General features: G+C 45.3%; 1 protein-coding gene across 5 annotated transcripts in view; it reads left to right on the top strand.

The window, feature by feature from the left end:
• The window catches only part of MYOF (myoferlin), a 178743-nt gene that overhangs the window by 60473 nt on the left and 101989 nt on the right, over positions 1-16281 (top strand). For all 5 annotated transcript variants that reach the window (XM_019952911.2, XM_019952909.2, XM_019952910.2 and 2 more), the window contains exons 6-7: positions 13306-13469; positions 14320-14448. In XM_019952911.2, the coding sequence (XP_019808470.2) occupies positions 13306-13469; positions 14320-14448 (293 nt within the window). The remainder of the gene's footprint in view (positions 1-13305; positions 13470-14319; positions 14449-16281) is intronic.

Here is a 16281-nt window from a genome sequence, read left to right as displayed (position 1 = left end):
CAAAGTACTGGAGTTTCAGCTTTAGCATCATTCCTTCCAAAGAAATCCCAGGGCTGATCTCCTTCAGAATGGACTGGTTGGATCTCCTTGCAGTCCAAGGGACTCTCAAGAGTCTTCTCCAACACCACAGTTCAAAAGCATCAGTTCTTCGGCGCTCAGCCTTCTTCACAGTCCAACTCTCACATCCATATATGACCACAGGAAAAACCATAGCCTTGGCTAAACAAACCTTTGTTGGCAAAGTAATGTCTCTGTTTTTGAATATGCTATCTAGGTTGGTCATAACTTTCCTTCCAAGGAGTAAGCGTCTTTTAATTTCATGGCTGCAGTCACCATCTGCAGTGATCTTGGAGCCCAAAAAAATAAAGTCTGACACTGTTTCCCCATCTATTTGCCATGAAGTGATGGGACCGGATGCCATGATCTTTGTTTTCTTAATGTTGAGCTTTAAGCCAACTTTTTCACTCTCCTCTTTCACTTTCATCAAGAGTCTTTTAAGTTCCTCTTCACTTTCTACCATAAGGGTGGTATCATCTGCATATCTAAGGTTATTGATATTTCTCATGGCAATCTTAATTCCAGCTTGTGCTTCTTCCAGCCCAGCGTTTCTCATGATGTACTCTGCATATAAGTTAAATAAACAGGGTGACAGTATACAACCCTGACGTACTCCTTTTCCTATTTGGAACCAGTCTGTTGTTCCATGTCCAGTTCTAACTGTTGCTTCCTGATCTGCATACAAATTTCTCAAGAGGCAGGTCAGGTGGTCTGGTATTCCCATCTCTTTCAGAATTTTCCACAGTTTATTGTGATCCACACAGTCAAAGGCTTTGGCATAGTCAATAAAGCAGAAATAGATGTTTTTCTGGAACTCTCTTGCTTTTTCCACGATCCAGCGGATGTTGGCAATTTGATCTCTGGTTCCTCTGCCTTTTCTAAAACCAGCTTGAACATCAGGAAGTTCACGGTTCACATATTGCAGAAGCCTGGCTTGGAGAATTTTGAGCATTACTTTACTAGTGTGTGAGATGAGTGCAATTGTGTGGTAGTTTGAGCATTCTTTGGCATTGCCTTTCTTTGGGATTGGAATGAAAACGGACCTTTTCCAGTCCTGTGGCCACTGCTGAGTTTTCCAAATTTGCTGGCATATTAAGTGCAGCACTTTCGCAGCATCATCTTTCAGAGCAATGTTAGTTTACCACAAAATTGAGCAAACTATACAGAGATTTCCCATATACCCTCTGCCCCTGCCTATGCATGGCTTTCCCTACTATAAACGTCACTCAGCAGAATGTACTTTTTTTTAATTTACAAAGGATGAACCGTCATTGACATATCATAATCATCCAAAGTCCATAGTTTACCTTAGAGCTCACATTTGGTGTTGTACATTCTAAGGTTTGGACAAACGTATAATGATATATATCTGTCGTTATAGTATCATGCAGAATATTTTAATTGCCCTAAAAATCTTCTGTGCTTTGCATATTCATCTTCTCCCCAGCCACACCCCCTAACCTTTGGAAACCACTGGTGTTTTCATTGTCTCCATAGTTTTGCCTTTTCCAGAATATTATAGAGTTGGAATCAGTCACAGTATACAGTATACAGTCTTTTCCGATTGGTTTCTTTCACTCAGTAATGTGCATTTAAGCTTCCTCTATGTCTTTTCTTGACTTGGTAGCTCTTTTTTTTTATTTCTGAATAATACTCTATTGTCTGGATTTACCATAATTTATTTACCCATTCACCTACTGAAGGACATCTTGGTTGCTTCCAAGTTGCAAGGCAGTTATAAGTAAAGCTGCTATAAATATCCGTGTGCAGATTTTTGTGTGGACATAAGTTTTCAACTCCTTTGGATAAATACCAAGGGGCATGATTGCTGGATGATAGGGTAAGGTATCGGAGAAGGCAATGGCACCCCATTCCAGTACTTCTGCCTGGAAAATCCCATGGACAGAGGAGTCTGGTGAGCTGCAGTCCATGGGGTCGCAAAGAGTTGGACACGACTGAGCGACTTCACTTTCACTTTTCACTTTCATGCATTGGAGAAGGAAATGGCAACCCACTCCAGTGTTCTTGCCTAGAGAATCCCAGGGATGGGGGAGCCTGGTGGGCTGCCGTCTATGGGGTTGCACAGAGTCGGACACGACTGAAGCGACTTAGCAGCAGCAGCAGGGTAAGGTGTGCGTAGTTTGTAAGAAACCATCAAACTGCCATCCAAAGTGGCTGTACCAGTTTACATTCTCACCAGCAATTGAGGAGAGTTCCTGTTGCTCCGTATTCTTATCAACATTTGGTATTGTCAGTGTTTTGGATTTTGACCATTCTAATATCTGTGTAGTGGTATCTCATTGTGTTAATTTGCATTTCTCTGATGACGTAAGATGTAGAACATCTTTTCATATGCTTATTTGCTAACTGTGTGTCTTCTTTGATGAGGTTTCTGTTAAGATCTTTGGCCTGTTTTTAAACCAGGTTGTTTATTTTGTGATTGTCAAGTTTTAAGAGTTTTTTGTATATTTTGGGTAACAGTCCTTTATCACGTGTATCTTTTGTAAATGTTTCCTCACCATCTTGGCTTGTCTTCTAATTATCTGGATATTGTATTTCGCAGAACAGAAGTTTTCAATATTAATGAAGCCTAGCTTATCAATGACGGCTTTCATGGATCAGATCTTTGGTGTTGTATCTAAAGGGTTCGTTTTTTTTTTAATTGATTTGGCTACACTGGGTCTTAGTTGTGACATGTGGGATCTTCGATGAATTGCTGCATGTGGGATCATTAGTTGTGGCATGCAAACTCTTAGTTGCACATGTGGGATTTAGTTCCCCAATCAGGGATTGAATCCTGGCTCCCTGCAGTGGGAGCACAGAATCTTAGCCACTGGACAATCAGGGAATTCTTTAAGAGGTTCATTTTTAAGGAAGGCTTCCTTGAAGCTCTTAATGTCAAAATGACAAAGGCTGCATACCCTGGGGCCTTGGTGACTTAACTGAACATGAATGGTGTCAAAAAGTCCACTTTTCTTTGCTTGCCTCTTGAGACTGTTCCTATGACAGAGGGGTGGGCTGACTCAGACCACAAGCTTGACATTCTGAAAGTTTGTTATTTTGCTGACTTGGTTTGCCAGATGTCATTTAGTTTGACTGGAACCTACATTCCCATGGCCAGAATAAACTATTTTTAAAATCTCACATCTATTTTTGAAGAACAATCTGTTTAAAGTGTATATCCTTTGGTTCTAGAAATGCAAAAAAAAAAAAGTAGCTAGACTTGGCTGCTTCAAATTCATTCCATTCCATGGATGCCAAAGTCATTTTGCTTGAAGTTAAATTTAGTCCAGTTCAGAAAACACTTACTGACACCTGTCTGTGGAGCATACAGAAGAGAGAAAGGAATTATTTGCCACCAAGGAGCTTGTGTTTCAGTACAGAGGTAAGATATAAACATAATTGTAGATCAGAGCTAAATATAATAAATTCCTCAAGGGAAGACTAAGCTAATTATTACATGGGAAACAATTTCTTAGAGAAAATACTTTTGGGGCTATATTTCAACTGTGTATCTTTATTACTTAGTACAGCACTTGGAAAACCATAATTGTTCAATAAATGCTCAGTTGATTGAGTGAATGAATGAATGAGTGAATGGTGGATGAGCAATAGATATGGTTTAAATTTTTGTTCAAGAAGGGCATTTTGGCGAACACCAGAGTATAGGCCAAAGTGACTGATACATCCAGAGAGTAATAAAAGGGAAGCATGTTCCTGAGGTCTAGGAGTACCAGACCGAGGATAGTTTTTTTTCAATGGAATATTTATTTTAAATTAAAGATTTTTTTTTGGCGGTGCTGGGTCTTTGTTGCTGCTTGGGTTTTTCTCTAGTTGTGGCAAGTGGGGGCTACTTGCTAGCTGTGGTGTGCAGGCTTCTCACTGTAGCGGCTTCTCTTGTTGCGGAGCACAGGCTCTAGGGCAAGTGGACTCAGTGGCTGCAACTCCCAGACTCTGTAGAGCTCAGGCTTAGTCGGTGTGGTACATGGTCTTAGCTGCTCCGTGGCATGAGGGATCTTCCTGGACCAGGGAGGTGAATTCTTTACCGCTTCACATTGGCCGGCGGATTCTTTACCACTGAGCCACCAGGGAAGCCCCCAGACTGAGGATTAATAGACCTTGAGGATCCATGGAAAATGTTCTGGACAAGGGACTGTTGTTCAGAGCTGCCCTGAAACATGACCAATGTGTTAGAACATCAACTGTAGGTACTCTTTCTATGATTGGGTCTCTAATTGGCTTTATCCAGCAAATTGATGGTATTAGACTATTTCTCCCACTGAGGATATTTAGGAAAATCAAAGTGATCATAATACACAGATGGTTCTTAAATTTTAGACACAGTAAAATCATCAGGGGAAATCTTTAAATGTACAGATTTCCAGCACCTAGCTTCAGAGACTGATCTGAAGTGCAATCCCTCCAGTCTGTATGGTTAACAGGAACTTCCAGGAGATCCTGATGAAGGCTGATGTTGTTTTTGTTTTTTAAATATTATTCATTTCAGTAATTTATTTGGCAGCCCCGTTTCTTAGTTGTGTCCCTCTGGATCTTCAGTCTTCCTTGTGTCTTGCAGGATCTTCAGTTGGCAGCCTATGAACTCTTAGTTGCAGTATGTGGGATCTAGTTCCCTGAAAAGGGATTGAATCCAGGCCCCCTGCATTGGGAGTATGGAGTCTTAGCCACTGGATCACCAGGGAAGCCCCTGAAGGCCAGTTTTGGAGTTCATGTTGAGAAGCCCTAGAGTTGAGCATTTTAATCTGGTTAATGTTATCTTGTCCAGACTCAGAGCTCTTGGGCAGCATTTCCTAGATGGGCTCACGGTGTCCATCGATCAAAGGCAGATGCTGCCAGACTTTCCCTGCAAGCCCATGTTTGTATCGCTGTTCATTTACAGACCTTTCTATGGTACCTTTGCTTTGGTCAATGTATTGGAAATATTCCATAAGATTCTTAGGGCCCATATAGTGTGATTTACCCCAAAAACCAGAGTAGAGAGAATGAATTGCTCATGCTTGAATGCAGACATTTATTCCAGCATGTTAGAAACCCAGCAAAGTTATTATTCAACATTCCAGATAAATCAGCATGTCATCTCCAAAATATTTTCATGCTTATAAATTTACTCTCTCCTGTTCTGCTTCATACTTTTTAACTTGCACTGATTGTATCATACCAACTCTTGGTCCTGATTTTGCCATGACCTTTGGCCCAGGGTAATTAAATTCTGCCGTAACCAGTACCACCATTTAACAAGACCTTGTCATGAGAAGCATAGTTAGTATCACAGGCAGAGATTGACATTCTAGGACTCTGGAAAAACAAGGTTGCTGTGTTTAGGAACAGGAAATAGTAAATATTGACCAAAAAAAAAATTCATATAGAAAGAAGTCTCCATCAAGGAATGAAAGAAGATTAGCTGGGATGGTGACCCAAGAAGTGCATAGGTGGAAAAGATGAGAGGCATGGGAAGTGTTTGGATAAAGGTGCTTGCTGGTCAGGATGGTCCTGGTCACCCTGATTGCCTGTTTTCTCTGTGAAATAAGAAGTAAGATCATTAGTTGATGGTGAGGAGGACAGAGCATTGGACACTTTCAAGGTAAAAGTAGGTGGGAGTTCAAAAGGGTAGAGGGATTTGACCGTCTTGGCCAATCAATGGCCATCTCAAACCAAGATTTAGGACAACTTGGAGGTAGATGCCTTGGTATGATACCTGGTCAATCCTGTGAGTCCGCTGAAGGTTTGAGATCATGAAATTAAAGTGACACTAGTCAGACACAGCTGAGCGACTTCACTTTCACTTTTCACTTTCATGCACTGGAGAAGGAAACGGCACCCCACTCCAGTGTTCTTGCCTGGAGAATCCCAGGGACGGCGGAGCCTGGTGGGCTGCCGTCTATGGGGTTGCACAGAGTCGGACATGACTGAAGTGACTTAGCAGTAGCAGTCAGTAAGGTGTGTGTCCAAGTTCAGTTATCTTTGTGAATGAGTGTAGTCAGTGGAGAGTCAAATGAACCAGGTGAATACGATCAAGGGAGGGATTGAGGGGCACCTAGAGGCGTAGTTGCCGTGTTAGATCCCATAACCTGAGGGGTTGGGAGAAAAGCAAGGACATGAAGGAAGTGGGAGCGGGGACACGATGTGATCCATAGCTTGTGGCAGCATGTGTGGCTGCAGACTATGGACTGGAGTGCCAGAAGGACCAAACTGGAAAGATCTGAAAGATGGCCAGTGTAGTGGGTCGAACAGTGTCCCCCGCTCCCCACTTCCAGTCTACACAGAACCTCAGAATGTGAACTATTTGGGAACAGGGTCTTTCCAGAATGTAATCTGTTAAAATGAAGTCATCCTTAAATAGACCGGACCCGAAGGTCAATGACTGGTGTCCTGTGAGAAAAGGTGAGGACCCATGGATATGTGGGGGAGGAGGCAGAGATTAGAGTGATGCAGCCATGAGCCAAGGAACAGGCCAGGAGCCACCAACTAGTAAGAGGCAGGGAAGGATTTTTCTCTAAAGGCTTCTGAGGGAGCATGGCCCTGCCAACACCTTGGTTTTAGAATCTTGGGATTTGGGTCTCTCAGAATAAATTTCGGTTGTTTTAAGCCACTCAGTTTGTGCTGCTGCTGCTACTGATGCTAAGTCACTTCAGTTGTGTCCAACTCTGTGCGACCCCATAGATGGCAGCCCACCAGGCTCCCCCATCCCTGGGATTCTCCAGGCAAGAATACTGGAGTGGGTTGCCATTTCCTTCTCCAGTGCATGAAAGTGAAAAGTGAAGTCGCTCAGTTGTGTCTGACTCCTAACAACCCCATGGACTGCAGCCCACCAGGCTCCTCCCTCCATGGGATTTTCCAGGCACAGTTTGTGCTACTTGGTTACAACAGTCCTAGGAATAAATTACCACCAGCAACTTCCTATTCAGTCAGCAGTTCCTGGTTTACTGTTGCTCCCTGTGGTTATGAAACACTCATACTTTGTAGATCCTCTTAGCCGTTCTTCAGCTTACGCCTGGGTCTCAGTACAGAGCATGCCAGCACAGCGGCTCAAGTTGGGTAGTGAAACAGCTTGTGCTGTGTGAAGTTTGGCAGTGCCCTAAGGGCCCTGGTCCTTCTTTGGAACACTTAGGGTGTCAGCATTGTTTAATCTTGTGCAGCTTCCCCCCACATAAAGGGGTGATTTCCTGCCCAAATAAACTTTCTCCTGCTACTCGGAGATGCAGGTGGTAGGGATCACTTGGTGCAGTTTCCTGCTGATCCTTCCTTTCAACCTAAAGTCTGACTAGCAGAAGGTGTTTGCAGAATAAACTGGTTCTTTGTCTCCTGCAGGCTCTTTCTGGAGCATCCATCAAGAGGTTAGTGATTAGGGCTTGTTCAGAGCCCAGCACTGCAAAGGGCTATGATTTACCACTTCCTCTGCCATAAACAATGGAAACAGTGACAGACTTCATTTTCTTGGGCTCCAAAATCACTGCAGACAGTGACCACAACCATGAAATTAAGATGTTTGCTCTTTGGAAGAAAAGCTATGGCAAACCGAGACAGCATATTAAAAAGCAGAGACATCATTTTGCCTACAAAAGTTCATATAGTCAAAACTACGGTTTTTCCAGTAGTCATGTGCAGATGTAAGAGTTGGACCATAAAGAAGGCTGAGCACTGAAGAACTGATGCTTTCAAACTGTAGTGCTGGAGAAGACTCTTGAGCATCCCTTGGACTGCAAGATCAAACCAGTCAATCCTAAAAGAAATCAACCCTGACTATTCATTGGAAGGACTGAAGCTAAAGCTCTAATACTTTGGCCCCCTGATGAGAAGAGCTGACTCATTGGAAAAGACTCTGATGCTGGGAAAGATTGGGGGCAGGAGAAGAAGGTTGGATGGCATTATCAACTCAGTGGACATGAGTTTGAGCAAATTCTGGGAGATAGTGAAGGACAGGGAAACCTGGCGTGCTGCAGTCCATGGGGTCCCAAAGAGTTGGACATGACTGAGCGACCGAACAACAGCAACAACAACTGCCATGAATAACCACCAACCCCACATGGAACAGTCCACAGCAGGGAGGAAATCCTTTTTGGGCCGAGAATGGCCCAAGGACATTCATCTTAGTTGTGTGTGCACAGTCCTGTCTGACTCTTTGGGACCCCATGGACTAGAGCCCACCAGGCTGCTCTGTCCATGGGATTTTTCCCAGGAAGAATACTGGAGTAGGTTGCCATTTCCTCGTCCAGGGGTTCTTCACAACCCAGGGGTTAACCCCACATTTCCCATGTCTTCTGCATTGGCAGGTGGATACTTTACCACCAAGCCACCGGGGAAGCCCTTGTCTTAGATGGAGGAAACCTAAAGCATGTGGCCCAGCTATTGCCCAGTCTGAAACAGGTTTGTACAAGGGGAGCCTGACCCTCTGGGCTTCCCTAAGGCTGGAGCCGGGTTTGAGAGGGGCAACCCCTAACCACAGTGTGCTCTTGCCTGAGCTCCGAGTGGGAACTTTGCCAGACTGCTGGAGAACAATACCAGAAAGCTGGAGTAAGGGTCAGGATGTCCTCATTCCACATTCATCAAGCCCCTGCTGTGGACAAGGAGGGAGTGTGTCCAGCACGGGGCAGGTACAAAGAAGAGAAGGGCAAGCCCCCTGCTTCTGAATAGTGGATGGTAGTAGGAGGCCCACAGTCCAACAGATGCAAGATCACGTGGTGAGGACAGGATAGAACTATGTGTGCTAGCAGGAGAAGGGATTCTTTCCATCCGGTGCGGATGGGTGGGACAGACTAAGACTGTTTCATCTGGAACTTGAGGGAGGTGAGGAGCCCACCTGGTGGAGAACAGTAGGAAGGGCATCCTGAGAACTTGCATCCAGGCAGCAGGCAAGCCCTTCTTTTGATGCTTCTTTAAGAACAGAGAAGAAGAAAATCTAGGAAATTTACTTTATTTCTTTTGGCTGTGCTATGCAATGGAGAAGGCAATGGCAACCCACTCCAGTACTCTTGCCTGGGAAATCCTATGGACAGAGGAGCCTGGTAGGCTAGTCCATGGGGTCGTGAAGAGTTGGACCCGACTGAGCGAATTCACTTTCACTGTTTACTTTCCTGCACTGGAGAAGGAAATGGCAACCCACTCTAGTATTCTTGCCTGGAGAATCCCAGGGACGGGGGAGCCTGGTGGGCTGCCGTCTATGGGGTCGCAGGGTCGGACACGACTGAAGCGACTTAGCAGCAGCAGCAGCAGCAGCACTATGCAAACTGCGAGATCATAGTTCCCTGATCAGGGATCAAACCCATGTACCCTGTATTGGGAACACAGAGTCTTAACTGCTAGACTGCCAGGGAAGTCCCAAACCTAGGAAATTTAGACTGGAGAATGACGAATAGTGTGGAAACTTAAAAGCGCCTTTAAGGAGAAGGAGGAAAAAAAGAGGGTTGGAGATTTCATTGTGTGAATTAACAGTGCTGAAACTGGATAGATCAAAGGAAATGTCAAACAATTAAGCAGGTAGCAAGCCCTGCAGGCCTAGAGGAAGAGCATTCCAGGAAGGAGAACAGCAGTTGCAAATTCTTTGGATTGGGAGGAAATGGAATTTGCTTGAGGAAAAAGCAAGGCCAGTGTTTCAAAATGCTGGGAAGAGATCATCATCAAGGGTTTTGCTTCTCTCTTAGAACTGAGTTAGCTCGAGTCAGTTTCTGTGCCTGCAAGTAAAAGATAGTTAATAGCGAGTTGCGTTCTTTCAGGAGTTCTGTTTTTCTATTGATAACCTCTGTGTTTTTTGAGGCAATGTCACTTTGTTTTGTTAACAGGTACGTTGATTATCTGTTAAGATTACTGTTTTGTTATTGCCCTTTGTGAGTTTCCTTGTCTGTTTTGCTTGTTCTTTCAGATAAAATTTACTGTTTTATTAATGTTGCCAAAAATTGTAAGTAAAATTAGCAATTATAGAAATAAAATGTTTTTTAGAAAAAAAAAGAATAGGGAAGAAGAGACCCAGATTATTGTGTAGAGGGCTGCTGCTGCTAAGTCATTTCAGTCGTGTCCGACTCTGTGCAACCCCATAGACGGCAGCCCACCAGGCTCCCCCGTCCCTGGGATTCTCCAGGCAAGAACACTGGAGTAGGTTGCCATGTCCTTCTCCAATGCATGAAAGTGAAAAGTGAAAGTGAAGTCATGCAGTCGTGTCCGACTCCTAGCGACCCCATGGACCGCAGCCTACCAGACTCCTCCATCCGTGGGATTTTCCAGGCAAGAGTACTGGAGTGGCAGAGGTAGCCATTCTTCACCTGTGGCTTCTCTGGGGTTTCCTGGTGTCCTGACAAAGATATTGAGGAACCAGGAAGAGAGCATTGCCTTTACTAGATCCAGTCATAAACCAGTGAGGGAGAACGCGGATGTGGTCTTGGTTTTAGCTCAGTTCTTAATAATGTAACAAGTTGTTTCTGCTTTCTGGACCTCAGTTTTTCTACCTATAAAACAGGGTGAGGGGCAGGTTGGATTTAAGATCTTTTTTTGAAAAAAAAAAAAATAAATTTTATCTTTATGCTCTTGATTTTTCTATTTCTTTTATATAGCTATTTTTGACTGCGCTGGGTCTTTGTTGCTGTGTGAGCTTTCTCTAGTTGCAGTGTTGTAGCCACGCGTTCCGGGAAACAAACTCACTCAGAAGGACAATGCAGATAGTGGAGTGCAGTTTATTACACCGGCGGGCCCAAGGCAGAGTCTCCTCTTAGCCAAGGACCCCCGACCAGTTTTTGTGAAAACTTTATATACCCTAAGTGTACGTGCCCAAACCCACCTCCCCAGATTCCCTGAAACTAGTCTGAACAGTGGAAAAGAAAGATACAATCAAAGTTAACCCGTGATTCATATGCCTTAAGCCCAGGTAGCTAACAGTGGACAATTATCAATAGGCCTGTGGTCATACCCCAGTAAGCATAATAGAATGTATGATTCTATTTGGTTACACAGATAATTAGGGTATTCTTTTAGGGATGGAGAGTCTAGGTACGAGCCCTGGGGCTTTTCCAGGGGCCTGGTTTTCCAGTTGGTATGTCATTTCCATAGATACTGAGCGTATAGCTCAAAGGCCACAGCCCCGCCCTAAATGGAGTCCTGCTTTCAAGATAGAGCTTGTTCTGTTTCCTCCTTCAGCAGCAAGCAGAGGCCACTCAAGTTGTGGTGGATGGGTTTCTTATTGCGGTGACTTCTCTTGTTGCAGAGTACGGGCTTTAGGGCACAGGCTGAGTAGTTGCAGCGTATGGTCTTAGTTGCTCCGTGGGATGTGGAATCTTCCTGAGCCAGGGATTGAACCCGTGTCCCCTGCTTTGGCAGGTAGATTCTTAACTGCTGAACCACCAGCGAAGTCTCTGGATCAAAGGTCTTTAAGGTCCATTCTTGTCAAAATTCTGTGAGTTTGTGACTTCTTGGAAGACTGAGGTGTGGCTCCAGAGAATGTTGGGTCAAAGAAGCAGAGAGCAGAGGAACAGAGCGGGAAGGCACGCGCGATGAACTGGAGACGGGGTTGGGGAGGGTGCGGCCTCGGAAGACCCTGCAAAGTGCCAGGAGGAGAGCTTCTCACTTCACAGAAGTCTGTGTGATCCCAGTGTCCAAAGCCATGGAAGGTGAAGCACGAGCATTCGGGAAGGGTCCTGAGCTTATCGAGGAGAGGTCGTGGTTGGTCTTTGTGGAACAGGAGCCAGACTCGGATGGGACGAGCATGAATGGAGGGGTGGTGAGGAGGAATGTTCCCCCTGGGCTAAGCGCTGGGGAGACCCTTTACTTCCTTGTGGTTGTCCGTTTCTCACTCTGTGCCCTGTCCCCCGTGCTGCTCACTGACTGCCTCCCTTCCCTACCCCATTACTGCTCTTTAGGAAGTGCTCCAATAAAACGGACTTCTCAATAAAAGTTTAAAGAAAAAAAAACAGATTAATTTGTCGGGAGCTGTTTTGTGCCAGGCACTATATTAAAGGCCTTGCGTATAGATTAATTTTATCTTTACAATAACCTTTTGGTAAATCCCATTAGTTCCCCCTTTTTATGAACGAGGAAACTGAAACAGATTGAGAGACTACTCAGAGTCACATAGCTCAAAACTGGAATTCCCACGCAGACAGCATGACTCCAAAGCCCAAGCTTTAAGAGCCATGCTACAGGGCAGTTGGATGGAACTAATTCATACTATGATGTGAGTGACTGGCAGATGACTCCATATGGAAATTGTCTCCTACCATTTCCATATGGGATCATCAGTAAAGGAGGAGGTTCAGGATCCAAAGGCAGGGAGTACAAATGCTGGTATTTTTTAGACAAGGGAGTTAGTTGGTCTTCTAGTCTTATATTGTACAGGTTATCAGGAGTTTAAACTTTCTGTGTATTAAGAAAACAATAACTGAAGTTTGTCATTAAGTTTTAAAAAGTTTGTGAGTAATAAAAGGAAGAAACACAGAAGACGGAGTTGATGTTTGTTTTTGATAGGAGAGAAAGATCCGTGCATATTTGAAGGCAGAGGGAAGGTCCCTATGGGGAAGGAGCCACTGGAGGTACTTGAAGGGGGGACCATTTAGAGGGTCCTCAAAGAATCAAAAGAAAGTGGGGTCTCAGGGATGGGAGGGGGTTCACTCGAACCGTGTTTTCCCCACTGAGTGTGAAGGGAAGCTAGGGGACAGATGCGTGTGGAGGTGACAGACCGGGAGGGTGGAGCGAGAGTATGATGACCACCTCGGTCTGCTTGGCAGGAAACTGGAGGCCAGTTTCTCTCCTACCATGAGGATGGAGAGGGCATTCGAGATCAGGAAACTCAGGCAGAAAGGAGACAGTGCAAGAGCTCACGAGGAAAGTTCTAGAGAAAAGACCTGCAGTGGGAAGGGTGGAGTGGAAGTCTCCCCAAGTCTCCAATTTCCCCAGCATTTCCACACATCACCGTCCTAACCTCAGGCAGACCCTTGACCTCAAGCTGGTTCCCAGATCAGAACTGAGTGATGATGGGCTGGCTGGGTCCATCCATACCATCTCCTCTTCTCAGCTCCCCATGGCCTCTGGCATTCTCCTAGTCACCTTGAAAACAGCCCGAATGAATGCCGTGTTGCACGTGAACACATGTGCCTAAATAATCTAGATCTGAGTCACAGCTTGTCCCAAGTCACTGTCACCAAGAAGCGTCTCCCTCACCTGCTGCCTCAGCAGCATGGAAAACTCTCTGGAATGCTGAGACTCATACAGGATGAGGACTGTCTCTGAATGCATCCCTTTTTGGTATTTCAGAAGAAGAGGAAGATGGAGGTGATGAGGACATGTTGGACAGTACGGTCAGGGGCCCAGGGCCCAGGGGGCCAGGAGGGACCGTGCCGGAAGCTCACCTTGCCCGGAGGCTCACGAAAGCGAAGAGCAGCCGCCGCATGCTGTCTAACAAGCCACAGGACTTCCAGGTAGGAACAGCCCCAGGGCCCCACATCCCTGTTGTACCAACACTGTGTTGTCCAGCTTCTGGCAACTGTGGTGGTGTTAGAAGAGCTTCTGCCTGTGGGCAGTGGCTTAACCAGTAAAAAGGGATGTAAGGGCATAAACTCAATGAGAAGAGCTCCCCATCTTTCTTCTGCAAGCAGCAGTAAGTGTTGTCAATCCGGATGAGGCTCTTCAGAGAAATAAAATTCCCTTTTGTGGTAGGAAGTGAGAGAGTTAGTCATGTCTGACTCTTTGTGACCCCATGGACTGTACCCCATTAGGCTCCTCTGTTCATGGGATTCTCCAGGCAAGAATACTGGAGTGGGTTGCCATTCCCTTCTCTCGGGGATCTTCCCAATCCAGGGATCAAACCTGGATCTCCCACACTGCAGGCAGACTCTTTACCATCTGAGCCACTAGGGAAGCCCAAGAGCTAATCAAGGAATGGAAGCACAGGTGTTGTGTTTTCTCACAGCTCTGGCTGCTTCCTTGGGAGATAGCCATGGAGGGTGTTAGTACCTCCCAGGGATCAGGAAGACCAGGTAGGAGGCTGACTCTGGGCAGCAGCCTCCACCCTGCCCTTCACTTTCCCAGGCCAGTTCTAGACTACTGCAAGCCCATGACCGCTCTTGGTTTTGGCCACCTGACCCCAGTTCCCATCACGAGAATGGGCGCAGGTGGACGCTCCCAGTCCTTGAGCACCAGTACATTGCAAAGCTGCGCTGGCCTGGTTTCAGTGGTCCTTACGGGCGAATGAGCCAAGGTGACACCTGTGGATTCTCTTACACATTATGCTGGGAAAGTTTCAGTGATGACTCCCTTCTGTACTTGCAGATCCGGGTCCGAGTGATCGAGGGCCGGCAGTTAAGTGGCAACAACATCAAGCCTGTGGTCAAAGTCCACATCTGTGGCCAGACGCACAGAACAAGAATCAAGCGAGGGAACAATCCATTTTTTGATGAGGTAAACGGGCAAATGCATGTCCTCGTGCGTCTGTTTTATTTATGTGTACCTTCTCAGCTTCCACCCACTTCTCTACAGTCCCAAGTGGGAGAGGAACACATGTGCAGGCTCAACTGTACACAGAGGACAGAGTTCTAGCCTTAAACATTCTGTGCTAAGAACCCCTGGGTCTTGGAGTCACATGGCCTGCTTCATTATTGGTTCTCAGAGAAGCCCAGTGTCTTTCTGATGGTTTCACAACAACTTCTGGAGGGAGCCCTTCCAAATGGGTCCTTGCGCCTCTTATTATGGACCACACAGAACACTTAGGACCTGCCTTTGTGCTTTTTAATTAGCAGATGTCTCTGAGGGGTGACTCCATGTGACTTAAGTAACCCAACTTTATAAAGGTGTCAAAACCTACTTGACTATAAAAACAATATAGGTTAGAAGAAGCAATTATGAGCAGAAAGGTTTTTTTCCTCCATGATGAGATTATACCCTGTTCTGATGACCTCTTCTGCAACAGTCTTCAAAAATGCTGAATACCTTGACGGTTGTCTTCAATGCCACAAAATTCCACATTTAGGACTGTGAAGAGAAATGATAAATTTGGGGAATTTATCACATGCCAGCCTTACTTCGCTGAGGAGCCACGTTTCTGAGATTCCTGGGGCCTCATGCTCTGATCTCTGAGGCCAGGCATTTCCTACCACGGCTTCCTCTCACAGTTCCTCTTAGTTCCCAACAGCTTGCAATCCCAGCCCTGGTATTGGTTCTTTTTTTCTCTGTTCACAAAAGGAACGGGTTTTTTTCTGTGTGGTGCTCCTGATTGTTTTCCTGTGTTTTCTTGGCCCCAAGCTTTTCAGAGGCTCCATTTTCTTCTCACTTTGGGCTTCTCCTTAGATGAATCACAGACACCAGCAGGCAGGTAGTGTCAAAGCTAACCTGAGAGGCGGGCGCATTCAGAGATGGGCACTGGAAGTGGATTCAGGGAAGGCTGGGTGAAAGTCATGATGGGGGACAAGACAGGATTGCAGGAAGGACAAAGTATGGGACCCTTGATGCCTAGAGCATAGAACCCATCCAGGTGTTTACTGAAGGAAGTTATAAGGCTCAAAATAGCCTGGAGTTAAAACTCCCCTCCCAGTCCTCCCCACTGTTCTAAGAAAACAAAGAACTCTCCCACCCGGAGAAAAAAAATGGCCATAAAGATTGATTATGCTCAGCTCCCAGCCAGTCCAGCCTCTGGCCAATCTCCAGAATTCCTTGCCCTAGCTGTTTAAGAGATAACTACTGCAGACAACCTTGGAGAAGAACAGGCCCCCTTAAGACTGTAGATTTCCACAAGTATGCCTATATATACTTACTCTTTTCTTGGGTTAGTGCAGAAGCTCACTAATCTGACTGCTGCCCCTTCTCACCTCATTAAATGTGATCTGTTCCTGTAAAGTGCCGGTGTCTTTTTTTTTTTCCAAACCTCGCCTTCTCTAACTCCCTTACCCTACATTTGTAATGTGGGACATTTACTCAACTACATCTATAGGAAGTCCACCTCAAAACTTACCATTTTAATACTTTTGAAATTAGATTTCTCAGTTAAAGGGAAGAATCAAGTAACTGAGCTTCTAAAAAGACCATAAATCAATAAAAAGATTTTACAAAAAAATCTCTAGTTTACACACACATTTTTAACCAAGTGATTCAACTTGGCATCACCAAGGACAAATGGACATGTGTGTCCTGATGTGATATAATGGGAGTAATCAGCATCACTTGTGTCGTTTCTTGTCCAGTGGTCAACTTGAATCTAACAATGAGGAAACACTGACAAAAATCCAGAGTGTAAGATAT

The sequence above is a fragment of the Bos indicus genome, chromosome 26 (genome assembly GCF_029378745.1).
Source record: "Bos indicus isolate NIAB-ARS_2022 breed Sahiwal x Tharparkar chromosome 26, NIAB-ARS_B.indTharparkar_mat_pri_1.0, whole genome shotgun sequence".
Taxonomy (NCBI): domain Eukaryota; kingdom Metazoa; phylum Chordata; class Mammalia; order Artiodactyla; family Bovidae; genus Bos; species Bos indicus.
This window is presented reverse-complemented; position numbering and strand designations above follow the sequence as displayed.